The following is an 18,106-nucleotide window of genomic DNA, read 5'->3' on the forward strand; positions in this document are numbered from 1 at the left end:
GTTGGACAGAAGCTGTGGAATAGTATTTTAACTGATATTAAGTACATGTTTTGGTTAGAGTGGAGTATGAGTTACAGTGCAAGTTAAAGTAAAATAGTATTAGGTCACTAATTTTCAAAATAAAATATAAAAATATTTACTTTTTTTCAAGAGTATAACTTTTTTAACCTAACCGCATGGATTATTTTTGTTTGTTTCAGTAAAATGAGAGAGAATAAGAAGACTTCAGAACTAATTAAAACTGCAAATCTTCTCTTTAATTCTTTTGAACCTTATTACATGTGGGATTATATAGCTCGTTGGTTTGAAGAATGTTGTAGGTAAGTGGCAGTACCTTCTATTAATCATATTGCAGTAATCTTGCAACAAGTATACCATATTACAATTTTTGCTCTTGTACTATTTGAAGACTTGACCAATGTTTTGAGAATGTAAGATTTTGTTAATTGTCTCTGCTAAATGATTATGTAAATATGTATTTTGACACATTTTTCAAATATTGCTTGGGTGGGGAAGTTGTTGGATCCTTCAGTCGCATAATTTTAAAAGTCAAAGTGATTTAATAACAACTGATGTGACCCAGTCTTTTGGAAGGTGTTTGGATAATAGTACTGCATTTCATAGAATCGTTACAGCACAGAAGGTGGTCATTCGTCCTACCGAGTCCATGCCAACTCTCTGCAAGAGCATTCCAGCTAGTTCCACTCCTCTTCCCCAAAGCCCTGCAATTATTTTTTAACCTTCCAAGTACTTATTTTTATTTTATTTTTTATTTGGAGATACAGCACTGAAACAGGCCCTTCGGCCCACCGAGTCTGTGCCGACCATCAACCACCCATTTATACTAATCCTACATTGATCCCATATTCCTCCCACATCCCCACCTTCCCTCTATTCACGTACCTATATTCGGGGCAATTTATAATGGCCAATTTACCTATCAACCTGCAAGTCTTGGCTGTGGGAGCACCCGGCGAAAACCCACGCAGTCACAGGGAGAAATTGCAAACTCCTTTCAGGCAGTACCCAGAATTGAACCCGGGTCGCTGGAGCTGTGAGGCTGCGGTGCTAACCAATGCACCACTGTGCTGCCCTTTTGAAAGCCATGATTGAATATGTCTCCACCACCCTTTCAGGCAGTGCATTCCAGATCATAACCACTCGCTGTGTAAAAAAAAAAAATTATCTATCGTGTTGCCTTTGATTCTTTTGCCAGTTACCCTAAACTAGCATCATCTGGTTCTTGATCCTTCTGCCAATGGAAAAATTTCTCTCGATTTACTCTGTCGAGACCCTTCATTATTTTGAGTACCTCTATCAAATCTCCTTTCAACCTCCTCTGCTGTTATGAGTTTCTCCAATCTATTCATGTAACTCAAGTCCCTCAGCTCTGGAACCATTGTCGTAAATCTTTTCTGCACCCTCGAGAGCCTTCACATTCTTTCTAAAGTGCAATGTCCAGAATTGTCCATTTGAGGCCGAACTAATCTTATAAAGATTTATCATAACTTTCTTGCTTTTGTACTCTATGCCTCTATTTATAAATTTATAAAGCGCAGGATCCTGTATGCTTTTTTTAACCACTTTCTCAACCTGTTCTGCCACCTTCAAAAATTTGTGTACCTTTACCCCCAGGTTTTTGTGTTCCTGCGTCCCTCTTAGAATTGCACCTTTAGTTTATATTGCATCTCCTCTTTCTTCCTACCAAAATATGTCACTTTGCACTTCTCTGCATTGAATTTCACCTGCCATGTGTCTGCCCATTCCGCCATCCTGTCTATGTCCTCTTGCCATCCTTATCACAGTTCACTACATTTCCAAGTTGTGTGTCATCTGCAGATTTTGAAATTGTGCCCTTGTACCTCAAAATCATTACTATATATCACGAAAAGCAACAGACGCAGTCCTGACCCCTGGGGAATTCCACTGTATATCTTCTCCATTCTGAAATACAACCATTCACCACCATTCTATGTTCCTTGTTCTTTAGCCAATTTTGTATCAGTGCTGCCACTGCCCCTTTTATTCCATGGGCTGCAACTTTGCTGACAAGCCTATAATGTGGCACTTCATCAAATACCTTTTGGAAGTTCATATATACTACATCAAAGAACAGTACAGCACAGGAACAGGCCATTTGGCCCTCCAAGCCTGCGCCGACCTTGATGCCTGTCTAAGCTAAAACCTTCTGCACTTCCGGGGACCGTATCCCTCTATTCCCATCCTATTCATGTATTTGTCAAATTGCCTCTTAAACGTCGCTATCGTACCTGCTTCCACCACCTCCCCTTTCCTTATTTAATCCACACTTGTCCAACTGACTGTTAATTGTGTCCTGGATTATTGTTTCTAAAAACTTCCCACCACCGAGGTTAAACTGACTGGCCTTTAGTTGCTAGGTTTATCCTTACATCCTTTTTTTGAACAAGGGTGTAACATTTGCAGTTCTCCAGTCCTCTGGCATCTGTGTGTGATTGCCTTTAAGAGTGATGTTCCTTTCAGATCTTAGTATGCTAATGAGCTAAGTGCCAGGATGCAGTGATGTGACTATGTGCCAGCCTCACTCTGTAACTGTAACGCCAAGAGGCATATTGTGTAAATAGTTAGCTCTGCACTGTATATGCTTGTTCGCTTTAATAAACCTGCTTGAGTTCGTCAATCAACTGAACTCCACGCATCTCCCATTTCTGTGGAGGATTGGATGGCCAGTACCCCTGTGATTTCCACCTTTACTTCCCTCAGTAACCTAGGATTCATCCCATCCGGGATGTGGGTGTTGTTGGCAAGGCCAGCATTTGTTGCCCATACTTAATTGCCTTGAGAAGGTAGCGGTGATGTGTTGCCTTGAGCGGCTGCAGTCCATCTGGTATGCATACTCTCAGTTACTGTGAGTTCTGGGCACCACACGATAGGAAGGATGTGATTGGACTGGAGAGGATGCAGAGGAGATTCACCAGGATGTTGCCTGGGCGGGAGTTTTTCAGCTTTGAAGAGAGACTGAAAAGGCTAGAGTTGTTTTCGTTAGAGCAGAGAAGGCTGAGGGGGGACATGATTGAGGTATACAAAATTATGAGGGGCATTGATGGGTTAGATATTAAGAGACTTTTTCCCTTAGCAGAGGGGTCAATAACCGGGGGGCATAGATTTAAGCTAACAGGAAGGAGGTTTTAGACGGGACTTGAGGAAAATTTTTTTCACCCAGAGGGTGGTTGAAATCTGGAACGCACTGCCTGAAGGGATGATAAAGGCAGGAACCCTCATAACATTTTAAGAAGTATTTAGATGAGCACTTGAAACGTCATAGCATACAAGGTACAGGCCAAGTACTGGAAAATGGGATCAGAATAGTTAGGTGCTTGATGGCCGTCACGGACACGATGGGCCGAAGGGCCTGTTTCTGTGCTGTATAACTCTATGACAGCGCTGTAAGGGAGGGAGTCCCAGGATTTTGATCCAGCAACAGTGAAGGAACATTGATATATATCCAAATCAGGATGGTGTGTGGAGGGTAACTTGCAGCTGGTGGTGTTCCCATGCATTTGCGTGTATCATCTAAGTACAGCCAGCCTTTCTGTTATCACCTCTTTATCAATTTTTAGCCCATCCAGTATCTCAACTACCTCCTCTTAATTGATTACCAATAAAGTAAGAGTCAGAGGCATGACTGGATCTGGTTCTGGGAAATGAGGTAGATCAAGTAGAGCTAATGTCAGTAGGGGAACATTTAAGGAACAATGATCCTTGTATCATGAGGTTTAAATTAATTATGGAAAAGGGACAAGGAGTAATCATGAGTAAAAAATACTTAATTGGAGGAGGGCCAATTTCAGCAGTTGAGAACGGATCTGGCCCAGGTAAATTGGAATCAGAGATTCGCAGACACATCTTTAAAGAGGTTGTCATTTGTGGACAGTATAGGTATGTTCCCACGAGGGGGAAAGGTAGAGCAACCAAAAGTAGAGCTCCCTGGGGGATGACAAAAGAGAGAGCGAGAGTAAGGTGAAGCAGAAAAAGGGGGTCTACGACAAATGTCAGGTTGATAATACAAGTGAGAACCAGGCTGAAAACAGAAAGTTCAGAGGGTAAGTGAAAAGGGGAAAAGAGATAGCATGAAAATAGAGAAGCAACTAACTTAAAAAGGAATTCAAAAGTCTTCTATAGGCATATAAATAGTAAGAGGAGGTGTGGGACCATCAAGGTGGCCTATGCATGGAGGCAGTGGGCAATGCTGAGGTACTAAATGAGTCTTTTGCTTCTACTTTTTCCAAGGAAGAAGATACTACTGAAGTCACAGTAAAAGAGGAGGTAGTTGAGATACTGGATGGGCTAAAAATTGATAAAGAGGTGATAACAGAAAGGCTGGCTGTACTTAGATGATACACGCAAATGCATGGGAACACCACCAGCTGCAAGTTACCCTTCACACACCATCCTGATTTGGATATATATCAATGTTCCTTCACTGTTGCTGGATCAAAATCCTGGGACTCCCTCCCTTACAGCGCTGTCATAGAGTTGTACAGCACAGAAACAGGCCCTTCGGCCCATCGTGTCTGTGACGGCCATCAAGCACCTAACTATTCTGATCCCATTTTCCAGTACTTGGCCTGTACCTTGTATGCTATGACGTTTCAAGTGCTCATCCAAATACTTCTTAAATGTTATGAGGGTTCCTGCCTCTACCACCCCTTCAGGCTGTGTGTTCCAGATTTCAACCACAAATTTTCCTCAAGTCCCGTCTCAAACCTCCTTCCCGTTAGCTTAAATCTATGCCCCCTGGTTATTGACCCCTCTGCTAAGGGGAAAAAGTCTCTTAATATCTAACCCATCAATGCCCCTCATAATTTTGTATACCTCAATCAGCCTTCTCTGCTCTAACGAAAACAACTCTAGCCTTTTCAGTCTCTCTTCAAAGCTGAAAAACTCCCGCCCAGGCAACATCCTGGTGAATCTCCACTGCATCCTCTCCAGTCCAATCACATCCTTCCTGTCGCGTGGTGCCCAGAACTGTACACAGTAACTGAGTGTATCCATACCAGATGGACTGCAGCCGTTCAAGGCAACACATCACCGCTGATCAATTTTCTCCTCAACACACTTCAGAAACTCTTCCCCTTCTTTGCCATAGAATTATAGAGTCATTTATGGCACAAAAGTAGGCCATTCAGCCCATCGAGTCCACGTCAGCTATCCATAAAGCAATCCAGTCAGCCCCATTCCCCGCTCTATCCCTGTAGCCCTGCATGTTTATTTCCTTCAAGTATCCATCCAGTTTCCTTTTGAAATCATGGATTATCTCTACCTTCACAACCCTCATAGGCAGCGGGTTCCAGGTCATTACCACTCGCTATGTAAAAGTGTTGTTCTTCCTCACATCCCCTCTGCACCTCTTGCTCAAACCTTAAATCTGTGTCCCCTAGTCCTTGTATCATCAGCTAATGGGAACAGTTTATCCTTGTGTACCTTATCTAACCCTGTCATAATCCTGTACAACAAAAACAGAAAATGCTGGAAATACTCAACAGATCAGACAGCATCTGTGGAGAGAATCTTGTACACCTCTATCAAATCTCCCTGCAATGTCCTTTTCTCCAAGGAGAAGAACCACAGCTTCTCCAACCTAACTTTGTAGCTAAAATCCCTCATCCCTAGAAGGATTTTGATAAACCTCCTCTGCACTGTCTCTAGGATCATCACATCCTTCTTAAAGTGTGGTGACCAGAACTGGGCACAGTGCTCAAGCTGTGGCCTAACCAGAGTTTTATAAAGGTTCAGCATAACTTCCCTGCTTTTGTACTCAGTACCTCTATTTATGAAGCCCAAGATCCCATTTGCTTTGCCAACTACTCTCTCAATATGTCCTGCCACCTGCAAAGATCTATGCACTTGCATCCCATCTCTCCCTCTCTTGAACTGTGCCATTAAATCTATATGACCTTTCCCCATCCCTTATGCGAAAATGCATCACTTCACACTTCTCTCGATTAATTCCATTTGCCGCTTGTCTGCCCATTCTGCTAGCCTATCTGTGTCCTGCTGCAGTTGATTTGTATCATCATGTCTGCCACTCCTCCAAGTTTGGTATCGGGGAGATGGTATCATTGGACTAATAGTTCAGAGACCCAAGCTAATACTCTGGACACAGGTTCAAATCCCACCACGGTAGCTGCTGGAATTTAAATTCAATTAATAAATTCAATTAATTAATGAAAATCTGGAATTGGAAGTGAGTCAGCAATGTTCACCATGAAACTATCATCTGGTTCACTGATGTCCGTTAGGAAAGGAAATCAGCTGTCCTTGCCTGGTCTGGCTTACATGTGACTCCAGACCCACAGCAATGTGGTTTATTCTTAAATGCCCTCTGAAATAGCCGAGCAAGCCATTCAGTTGTACAAAATAAACGCTGCTCAAAAGTTGAAAAGGAATAAAACTGGATGGAAAACCCGGCATCGATCTATGCACTGGAAACGACAATGACAACGACAAACCCAGCCCTGTCAACCCTGCAAAGTCCTCCTTACTAACATCTGGGGTCCACTGAAAAAATTGGGAGAGCTGTTCCACAGACTAGTCAAGCAACAGCCTGACATAGTCATACTCACGGAAACTTACCTTACATCCAATGTCCCAGACACCACCATCAGCATTCCTGGGTATGTCTTGTTCCACCGGCAGGACAGACCCAGCAGAGGTGGTGGCACAGTTGTATACAGTCGAGTGGGAGTTGCCCATCAACATTGTCTCTGGACCCCACGTTTCATGGCATCAGGTCAAACACAGGCAAGGAAACTTCCTGCTGATGACCAGCTACTGCCTTCCCTCAGCTGATGAATCATTACTTCTCCATGTTGAACACCACTTGAAAGAAGCACTGAGGGCAGCAAGGGCACAGAATGACTCGGTGGGAGACATCAATCTCCATCACCAAGAGTGGCTAGGTAGCACCACTACTGACCGAATGGGCGAAGTCCTGAAGGACTTATGCAAAGCATTAAGGTAGTTAAGTCCCCAGGGCCTGATGGGATCTACCCCAGAATACTAAGGGAGGCAAGGGAAGAAATTGCTGGGGCCTTGACAGAAATCTTTGCATCCTCATTGGCTACAGGTGAGGTCTCAGAGGACTGGAGAATAGCCAATGTTGTTCCTTTGTTTAAGAAGCGTAGCAAGGATAATCCAGGAAATTATAGGCCGGTGAGCCTTACATCAGGGGTAGGGAAATTATTAGAGAGGATTCTTCGGGACAGGATTTACTCCCATTTGGAAACAAACGAACTTATTAGCGAGAGGCAGCATGGTTTTGTGAAGGGGAGGTCGTGTCTCACTAATTTGATTGAGTTTTTTGAGGAAGTGACGAAGATGATTGATGAAGGAAGGGCAGTGGATGTTATCTATATGGACTTCTGTAAAGCCTTTGACAAGGTCCCTCATGGCAGACTGGTACAAAAGGTGAAATCACACGGGATCAGAGGTGAGCTGGCAAGATGGATACAGAACTGGCTCAGTCATAGAAGACAGAGAGTAGCAGTGGAAGGGTGCTTTTCTGAATGGAGGGATGTGACTAGTGGTGTTCCGCAGGGATCAGTGCTGGGACCTTGGCTGTTTGTAGTATATATAAATGATTTGGAGGAAAATGTAGCTGGTCTGATTAGTAAGTTTGCGGACGACACAAAGGTTGGTGGAGTTGCGGATAATGATGAGGATTGTCAGAGGATACAGCAGGATATAGATCGGTTGGAGACTTGGGCGGAGAAATGGCAGATGGAGTTTAATCCGGACAAATGTGAGGTAATGCATTTTGGAAGGTCTAATGCAGGTGGGAGGTACACAGTAAATGGCAGAACCCTTAGGAGTATTGACAGGCAGAGAGATCTGGGCGTACAGGTCCACAGGTCACTGAAAGTGGCAACGCAGGTGGATAAGGTAGTCAAGAAGGCATACGGCATGCTTGCCTTCATTGGTTGGGGCATAGAGTATAAAAATTGGCAAGTCATGCTGCAGCTGTACAGAACTTTAGTTCGGCCACACTTAGAATATCGCGTGCAATTCTGGTCGCCACACTACCAGAAGGACGTGGAGGCTTTGGAGAGGGTACAGAAGAAGTTTACCAGGATGTTGCCTGGTCTGGAGGGCATTAGCTATGAGGAGAGGTTGGATAAACTCGGATTGTTTTCACTGGAACGACGGAGGTGGTGGGGTGACTTGATAGAGGTTTACAAAGTTATGAGCGGCATGGACAGAGTGGATAGTCAGAAGCTTTTTCAATTACTGAAGAGTCAGTTACTAGGGGACATAGGTTTAAGGTGCGAGGGCAAAGTTTAGAGGGAATGTGCGAGGCAAGTTCTTTACACAGAGGGTGGTGAGTGCCTGAAACTTGCTGCCAGGGGAGGTGGTGGAAGCAGGTACGATAGCGACGTTTAAGAGGCATCTTGACAAATACATGAATAGGATGGGAATAGAGGGATACGGTCCCCGGAAGTGCAGAAGGTGTTAGTTTAGGCAGGCATCAAGATCGGCACAGGCTTGGAGGGCCGAATGGCCTGTTCCTGTGCTGTACTGTTCTTTGTTCTTTGACATAGCTGCCAGACTGGGCCTGTGGCAGGTGGTGAGGGAACCAACAGGAGGGAAAAACCTATTCGACCTTGTCCTCACCAATCTACTGTTGCAGATGCATCTGTCCATGATAGTATTGGTAGGAGTGACCACCGCACAATTCTTGTGAAAATGAAGTCCCATCTTCACACCGAGGATACCCTACATAGTGTAATGTGGCACTCTATGCTAGATTCAGAACAGATCTGGCATTCTAAAACTGGGCATCCATAATGCGCTGTGGACCACCAGCAGCAGAATTGTATTCAAACACAATCTATAATCTCATGGCCTGGCAAATCCCTCAGTCTACCATTACCATTAAACCAGGGGATCGACCCTGGTTCAATATGGAGTGCAGGAGAGCATGCCAGGAGCAGCACAGGGCATACCTAAAAATGAGGTGTCAACCCGATGAAGCTACAGCACAGGGCTACGTGAATGCAAAACGGAAGCAGCATGTTGTCGACAGAGTTAAGCGATCCCACATCAAACGGATCAGATCAAAGCTCTGCAGTCCTGCCCAATCCAGTCGTGAATGGTGGTGGACAATTAAACAACTAACAGGAGGAGGAGGCACCACAAATATCCCTATCAATAATGGGGGATCCCAGCACATCAATGCAAAAGAAAAGGCTGAAGCATTCACAACCATCTTCAGCTAGAAGTGCCGAGTGGATGATCCATTTTGGCCTCCTCCTGAGGTCTCCAGCATCACAGGTGCTAGTCTTCAGCCAATCCGATTCACTCCACATGATATCAAGAAAAGGCTAAAGACAGTAGATACTGCAAAGGTTATGGGTCCTGACAACATCCCGGCTGTTGTACTGAGGACATGCGCTGCAGAGCTAGCCATGCCCCAAGCCGAGCTGTTCCAATACAGCTGCAACACTGGCATCTACCCGACAATGTGGAACAATGCCCAGGTATGTCCTCTCCACAAAAATAAGGACTTATCCAGTCTGGCCAATTACCGTACCATCAGTCTACACGCAATCATCAGGAAAGTGATGGAAGGTGTTGTCGAAAGTGCGATCAAGCGCCACTTAAATAGCAATAACCTGCTCACCATGCTCAGTTTGGGTTCTGCCAGGGCCACTCAACTCCTGACCTCATTACAGCCTTGGTCCAAACATGGACAAAAGACCTGAACTCAAGAGGTGAGGTGAGAGTGATTGTCCTGGATCTCAAGTTTACTGAGTTTTTTTATATTCATTCATGGGATATGGGTGTCACTGGCTAGGTCAGCATTTATTGCCCAAACCTAATTGCCTTTGAGAAGGTGGTGGTGAGCTACCTTCTTGAACCGCTGCAGTCCATGTGAGGTAGGTACACCCACAGTGCTGTTAGGAAGGGAGTTACAGGATTTTGACTCAGTGACTGTGCAGGAATGGTGATATAGTTCCAAGTCAGGATGGTATGTGACTTGGAGGGGAACTTGCAGGTGGTGGTGTTCCCATGCATTTGCTGCCCTTGTCCTTCTAGTTGGTAGAGGTCACGGGTTTGGAAGGTGCTGTCTAAAGAGCCTTGGTGCATTGCTGCAGTGCATCTTGTAGATGGTACACATTGCTGCCACTGTGCATCGGTGGTGGAGGGAGTGAATGTTTGTGAATGGGGTGCCAATCAGGTGGGCTGCTTTGTCCTGGATGGTGTCAAGCTTCTTGAGTGTAGTTGGAGCTGCACCCATCCACTCAAGTGGAGAGTATTCCATCACATTCCTGACTTGTGCCTTGTCGATGGTGGACAGGCTTTGGGGAGACAGGAGGTAAGTTACTTGCCGCAGGATTCCTAGCTTCTGACCTGCTCTTGTAGCTGCACTATTTATATGGCTACTCCAGTTCAGTTTCTGGCCAAACGTAACCCCGAGGATGTTGATGGTGGGGAATTCAGCCATCGTAATGCCATTGAATGTCATGGGAAGATGGTTAGATTCTCTGTTGCTGGAGATGGTCATTGCCCGGCACTTGTGTGGCGCGAATGTTAATTGCCACTTATCAGCCCAAGCCTGGATGTTGTCCAGGTCTTGCTCCACTGCTTCAGTATCTGAGGCATCGCGAATGGTGCTGAACATTGTGCAATCATCAGCGAACATCCCCACTTCTGACCTGAAGGAAGGTCATTGATGAAGCAGCTGAAGATGGTTGGGCCTAGGACTCTACCCTGAGGAACTCCTGCAGTGATATCCTGGAGCCACAACCATCTTCCTTTGCACTAGGTATGACTCCAACCAGTGGAGAGTTTTGCCCCTGATTCCCATTGACTTCAGTTTTGTTAGGGCTACTTGATGTATGGCACAAATGTTACTTGTCCAGGTCTTGCTGCATTTCTACATGGACTGCTTCAGTCTCTGAGCAGTTGCTGAACCTTGTGTAATCATCAGCAAACATCCCCATTCTGACCTTATGATTGAAGGAAGATCACTGATGAAGCAGCTGAAGATGGTTGAGCCTAGGATACTCTGAGGAACTCCTGCAGTGATGTCCTGGAGCTGAGATGATTGACCTCCAACGAACATAACCATCTTCCTTTGCGCTAGGTATGACTCCAACCAGCGGAGAGTTTTCCCCCTGATTCCCATTGACCAGTTTTGCAAGGGCTCCTTGATGCCAAACTCGGTCAAATGCTGCTTTGATGTCAAGGGCAGTCACTCTCACCTCACCTCTTGAGTTCAGCTCTTTTGTCCATGTTTGAACCAAGGTTGTAATGAGGTCAGGAGCTGAGTGACCCTGGCAGAACCCAAACTGAGCATCAGTGAGCAGGTTATTGCTAAGCAAGTGCCGCTTGATAGCACTGTCGATGACACCTTCTATCACTTTGCTGCTGATTGAGTGTAGACTGATGGGACGGTAATTGGTTGGGTTGGACCTGTCCTGCTTTTTATGTACAGGACATACCTGGGCAATTTTCCACATTGCTGGGCAGATGCCAGTGTTGTAGCTGGTCTGGAACAGCTTGGCAAGGGGTGTGGCTAGCTCTGGAGCATAGGTTTGCAGTACTATTGCAGTATTCAGTGCGTCGTTTCTTGATACCACGCAGAGTGAATCGGATTGGCTGAAGCCTGGCATCTGTGATGCTGGGGACTTCAGGAGGAGGCAGAGATTGTTGCAAATTCTTCAGCCTTCTCTTTTGCACTGATGTGCTGGGCCCCCCCCATCATTGAGGATGGCGATATTTGTGGAGCCACCTCCTCCAGTTAGTTGTTTAATTGTCCACCACCATTCATGGCTGGATGTGCCAGGACTGCAGAGCCTAGATCTGATTTGTTGGTTATGGGATCGCTTAGCTCTGTCTGTCGCATGCTGCTTATGCAGTTTGGCATGCAAGTAGTTCTGGGTTGCAACTTCACCAGGTTGACACCTCATTTTGAGGTATGCCTGATGCTGCTCCTGGCATGCCCTCCTGCATTCTTCATTGAACCAGGTTTGGTCTCCTCGCTTGATAACGGTAGAGTGGGGAATGTGCCAGGCCATGAAGTTACAGATTGCGGTTGAGTACAATTCTGCTGCTGCTGATGGCCCACAGCGCGTCACGACTGCCCAGTTTTTCATTGCTAGATCTGTTCGAAATCTATCCCATTTAGCACAGTGATTGTGCCAGACAGCACAATGGAGGGTATCCTTAATGTGAAGGCGGGAATTCGTCTCTACACGGACTGTGCGGTGGTCACTCCTACCAATACGGTCATGGACAGATGCATCTGCGGCGGGCAAATTGGTGAGGACGAGGCCAAGTATGTTTTTCCCTCTTGTTGGTTCCCTCACCACATACCGCATACCCAGTCTAGCAGCTATGTTTAGTTTTGTTTAGTTTAGATACAGCACTGAAACAGGCCCTTCGGCCCACCGAGTCTGTGCCGACCATCAACCACCCATTTATACTAATCCTACACTAATCCCATATTCCTACTGCATTCCCACCTGTCCCTATATTTCCCTACCACCTACCTATGCTAGGGGCAATTTATAATGGCCAATTTACCTATCAACCTGCAAGTCTTTTGGCTTGTGGGAGGAAACCGGAGCACCCGGAGAAAACCCACGTAGACACAGGGAGAACTTGCAAATTCCACACAGGCAGTACCCAGAATTGAACCCGGGTCGCTGGAGCTGTGAGGCTGCGGTGCTAACCACTGCGCCACTGTGCCGCCCTGTTGTTTAGGACTTGGCCAGCTCGGTCAGTAGCGGTGCTACCGAGCCACTCTTGGTGATGCATATTGAGGTCCCCCACCCAGAGTACGTTCTGTGCCCTTGCCACCCTCAGTGCTTCCTCCAAGTGGTGTTCAACATGGAGGAGTAAGAAGCCTTACAGGTAAGGCAGATGAATTCAGACCATGGATCGGTACATGGGATTGTGATATTATAGCTATTATGGAAACGTGGTTGAGGGTTGGGCAGGACTGGCAGCTCAATGTTCCGGGGTACCGATCCTTCCGGCATGACAGAGGTGGAGGTAAGAGAGGAGGGGGAGTTGCACTATTGGTTAGGGAGGACATCACGGCAGTACTTACAGAGGATATCCCGGGGGGAATGTCCAGCGAGTCCATATGGGTAGAACTTAGAAATAAGAAAGGGGTGATCACTTTGATGGGATTATACTATAGGCCCCCCCAATAGTCAGAGGGAAGTGGAGGAGCATACATGCAGGGAAATCTCAGATAGGTGTAGGAATTATAGGGTTATAAAAGGTGATTTTAACTTCCCTAATATTGACTGGGACTGCCTTAGTGCTAAGGGATCACATGGAGAAGAATTTGTTCAGTGCATCCAGGATCATTTTCTGAAGCAGTATGTGGATGGCCCTACTAGAGAAGGGGCTACACTCGACCTCCTCTTAGGAAGTGAGGCTGGGCAGGTGGTTGATGTGTCATTGGGGGAGCACTTTGGGACCAGTGACCATAACTCTATTAGCTTCGATGGAAAAGGATAGGACTGGTCCTCAGGTTGCGGTCCTAAATTGGGGGAAGGCTAATTTCGTTGGCATCAGACAGGAACTCTCAAACGTTGAATGGGAGAGGCTGTTTACAGGTAAAAGGGACGTCTGGCAAGTGGGAGGCTTTTAAAAGTGAGATAGAAAGAGTTCAGGGCCGGCATGTTCCTGTTGGATGGAAGGGCAAGGCTGGCAAGTTTCGGGAACCTTGGTTGACAAGGAATATTTGGGGTCTGATTAGGACAAAGAAGGAGGCATATTTCAGGTAGAGGTAGCTGGGATTGAGTGAGTCCCTTGAGGAGTATAGGGGATGTAGGACTACACTTAAGAAGGAAATCAGGAGGGTGAAAAGGGGCCATGAGATTTCCCTGGCAGATAAGATAAAGGAGAATCCTAAAAGATTCGATAAGTATATTAAGAGTAAAATGGTAGCTAGGGAGAGAATAGGTCCCCTCAAGGATCAGTGTGGCAATCTATGTGTGGAGCCATGGGAAATGGGCGAGGTCTTAAATGAATACTTCTCGTCCGTATTTACCGTGGGGAAGGTCATGGAAGCTAGTGAGTTCAAGGGAGGGAGCAGCAATATCCTGGAGCATATCAACATTACAATGGTGGAGGTGTTGGAGGTTTTGAAGCGCTTTAAGTGGATAAATCCCCAGGGCCTGACCAGGTGTATCCTAGGATGCTATGGGAAGCAAGGGAGGAGATTGCTGGGGCCCTGGCAGAGATTTTTGTATCATCGTTAACCACGGGTGAGGTACAGGAAGACTGGAGGATTGCTAATGTTGTGCCTTTATTTAAGAAGGGCAGCAGGGATAAGCCAGGGAACTACAGGCCGGTGAGCCTTACATCAGTGGTGGGAAAGTTATTGGAAGGGATTCTGAGAGACAGGATTTATATGCATTTGGAAAGGCATGGTCTGATTAGGGATAGTCAGGATGACTTTGTGCGTGGGAAATCATGTCTCACGAATTTGATTGAGTTTTTCGAGGAGGTGACCAAGAGGATTGACGAGGGCAGGGCGATGGACGTTGTCTACATGGACTTTAGCAAGGCCTTTGACAAGGTCCCGCATGGTAGGCTGGTCCAGAAGGTTCGAACACATGGGATCCAGGGTGAGCTAGCAAATTGGATACAAAATTGGCTTGGTGATAGGAGGCAGAGGGTGGCAGTGGAGGGTTGTTTTTCAGATTGGAGGCTGGTGACCAGTGGTGTGCCGCAGGGATCGGTGCTGAGCCCTCTGTTGTTTGTCATGTATATTCATGACTTGGATGTGATTGGAAGGGGCATGATTAGTAAGTTTGCAGATGACACCAAAAGTGGTGGTATAGTGGACAGTGAAGAAGGTTGTCTAAGGTTACAACAGGATATAGATCAACTGGGAAAGTGGGCAAAGGAGTGGCAAATGGAATTTAACGCAGACAAGTGTGAAGTGATGCATTTTGGGAAGTTAAACCAGGGCAGGACATATACGGTGAATGGCAGGGCCCTGCGGAGTGTTCTTGAGCAGAGAGACCTTGGCGTGCAAGTACATAGTTCCCTGAAAGTGTCAACACATGTCGACAGGGTGGTGAAGAAGGCGTATGGCATTGCTTGCCTTCATCGTTCGAGGCATTGAGTACAAGAGTTGGGACGTCATGGTTAGGCCACATTTGGAGTACTGTGTGCAGTTCTGGTCGCCGCACTACAGGAAAGATGTGGTTAAGCTAGAGAGGGTGCAGAAAAGATTCACAAGGATGTTGCCTGGTTTGGAGGGCTTGAGTTATAAAGAGAGATTGGATAGGCTGGGTCTGTTTTCCCTGGAGCGAAGGAGGCTCAGAAGGAACATGATAGAGGTATATAAAATGAGGAGAGGCATAGATAGGGTAGATAGCCAGAGTCTGTTTTCCATGGCAGGGGTGACTAAAACTAGAGGGCATAGATTTAAGGTGAGAGGGAGGAGGTTTAAAGGGAAACAAAGGAGTAAATTTTTCACAAAGAATCGTGGGTATCTGGAACGAGCTGCCTGAGGAGGTGGTGGAGGCAGGAACAGTAGCGACATTTAAGAGGCATCTGGACAGGTACTCGAATGAGCAAGGCGTAGAGGGATATGGAATTAATGTAGGCCGGTGGGATTCGTATAGATAGGCATTATGGTCAGCATGGACGCAGTGGGCTGAAGGGCCTGTTTCTATGCTGTATGACTCTACGACTCTATCAGCACTGATTCAATAGCTGAGGGAGGGCGGTTGATGGTAATATGCAGGAGGTTTCCTTGCCCATGTTTGAGCTGATGCCATGAGACTTCATGGGGTCCGGAGTTGATGTTGAGGACTCCCAGGGCAACTCCCTTCCGACTGTATCCCACTTTGCTGCCACCTCTGCTGGGTCTGTCCTGCCGGTGGGACAGGACATACCCAGGGATGATGATGATGGCAGTGGCTGCAAGGTATGTTTCCGTGAGTATTGACTATTTTTATTTTATTTTATTTATTTTTATTTTTATTTAGAGATACAGCACTGAAACAGGCCCTTCAGCCCACCGAGTCTGTGCCGACCATCAACCACCCATTTATTCTAATCCTACACTAATTCCATATTCCTACCACATCCCCACCTGCCCCTATATTTTCCTACCACCGACCTATACTAGGGGCAATTTATAATGGCCAATTTACCTATCAACCTGCAAGTCTTTGGCATGTGTGAGGAAGCCGGAGCACCTGGAGGAAACCCACGTAGACACAGGGAGAACTTGCAAACTCCACACAGACAGTACCCAGAATTGAACCCGGGTCGCTGGAGCTGTGAGGCTGCGGTGCTAACCACTGCGCTGCCCATATGACTATGTCAGTCTGTTGCTTGACTAATCTCTAGGACAGCTGTCCCAACTTTGGCACAAGCCCCCAGATGTTAGTAAGGAGAACTTTGCAGGGTCGACAGTGCTGGGTGGTTATTCCGGTTTCATTCTGTTATGTTGACTTTGTAACGGTTAGATACAACTGAGTGGTTTGGTAGGCCGTTTCAGAGGCATTTAAGAGTCAACCACATTGCTCTGGATCTGGAGTCACATGTAGGCCAGACCAGGTAAAGACAGCAGATTTCCTTTCCTAAAGGACATTCGCGAACCAGATGGGTTTTTACAACAATTGACAATGGTTTCATGGCCATCATTAGACTAGCTTTTAATTCCAGATTTATTCATTGATTTCAGGTTCCACCTTCTGCTGTGGTGGGATTTGAACCCATGTCCCCAGAGAAATACTCTGGTTTACATGTCCAGTGACAATACTGCTACACCAATGCCTCCCCATATGGCATCAAGAAGCCCCAGCCAAACTGAAGTCAATGGGAATCTAGGGGCAAACTCTCCACTGGTTGGAGTCATACCTAGCACAAAGTAAGATGTTTGTGGTTGTTGGAGGCCAATCCTCTCAGCCAAAGAACACTGCTGTAGGAGTTCCTCAGGGCGGTGTCCTAGGCCCAACCATCTTCAGCTGCTTCATTAATGACTTTCCCTCCATCATAAGGTCAGAAGTGGGGATGTTTGCTGATTGTACGATGTTCAGTACCATTTGCAACTCCTTAGCTACTGAAGCAGTCAATATCCCTATGCATCAAGACCTGGCTTGTGCTGATAAGTGGCAAGAAACATTCGCACCACACAAGTGCCAGGCAATGAGGACCTGCAATCAGAGGAAATCTAACCATCTCCCCATGCCTATCAATGGCGTAACCATCGCTGAATCCCTCACAATCAACATCCTGGGGTTTGCCATTGACCAGAAACTGAACTGGATGAACTACATAAATACTGTGGCTACAAGAGCTGGTCAGAGGCTGGGACTTCTGCGGTGAGTGACCCACATCTTGACTCCCCAAAGCTTGTTCGCCACAAGTCAGGGGTGTGATAGAATGCTCTCCACTTGCCTAGATGAGTGCAGCTCCAACAGCACTCAGGAAGCTCGACATCATCCAGGACAAAGCAGCATGTTTGATCGACACCCCACCCAACAGCTTAAACATTCACTCCCTTCACCACTGACGCGCAGTGGCAGCAGTGTGTACCATATACAAGATGCACTGCAGCAACTCACCACGCCTCTTTTGACAACACCTTCCAAATCCACATCCCTTTTCACCTAGAAGGACCAGGACAGCAGACGCATGGGAACACCACCATCTTGACTTCGAAATAATCACTGTTCCTTCACCGTTACTGGATCAAAAGCCTGGACCTCCCTCTCTAATAGCACTGTGGGTGTACCTGCACAAGATGGACTGCAGCGGTTCACGAAGGCTTACCACCACCTTCTCATGGGCCGTTAGGGATGGGTAAGAAATGCTGGCCTTGCCAGCAATACCCGCACGCCATGAAAGAGAAAAAAAAGTCATTGGCAAATTCTGTAATGTTGCTCTCTATTCCAATATCCAAGCCATTTTTATAAACATAAAAGCAGTGGTCCTAGCACTGACCACTGTCTACCATTCTCCAGTCTGAAAGATAACCATTTGCTGTGACTTGTTTTCTGTCCTTAATCCAATTTTTTATCCAAGCTAACACTGACCCTCCTGTTCCATGAGCCTTAAATTTGTTAACCATCCTTTT

The 18,106-nt window shown here is 46.3% G+C and overlaps 1 protein-coding gene across 14 annotated transcripts in view; it reads left to right on the forward strand.

Annotated features, from left to right (window-relative positions):
• The window catches only part of dop1a (DOP1 leucine zipper like protein A), a 555,441-nt gene that overhangs the window by 215,336 nt on the left and 321,999 nt on the right, over nucleotides 1-18,106 (forward strand). For all 14 annotated transcript variants that reach the window (XM_068044706.1, XM_068044708.1, XM_068044707.1 and 11 more), the window contains one exon: nucleotides 201-320. In XM_068044706.1, the coding sequence (XP_067900807.1) occupies nucleotides 201-320 (120 nt within the window). The remainder of the gene's footprint in view (nucleotides 1-200; nucleotides 321-18,106) is intronic.

Source organism: Heterodontus francisci, chromosome 13, assembly GCF_036365525.1.
Source record: "Heterodontus francisci isolate sHetFra1 chromosome 13, sHetFra1.hap1, whole genome shotgun sequence".
Lineage (NCBI taxonomy): Eukaryota > Metazoa > Chordata > Chondrichthyes > Heterodontiformes > Heterodontidae > Heterodontus > Heterodontus francisci.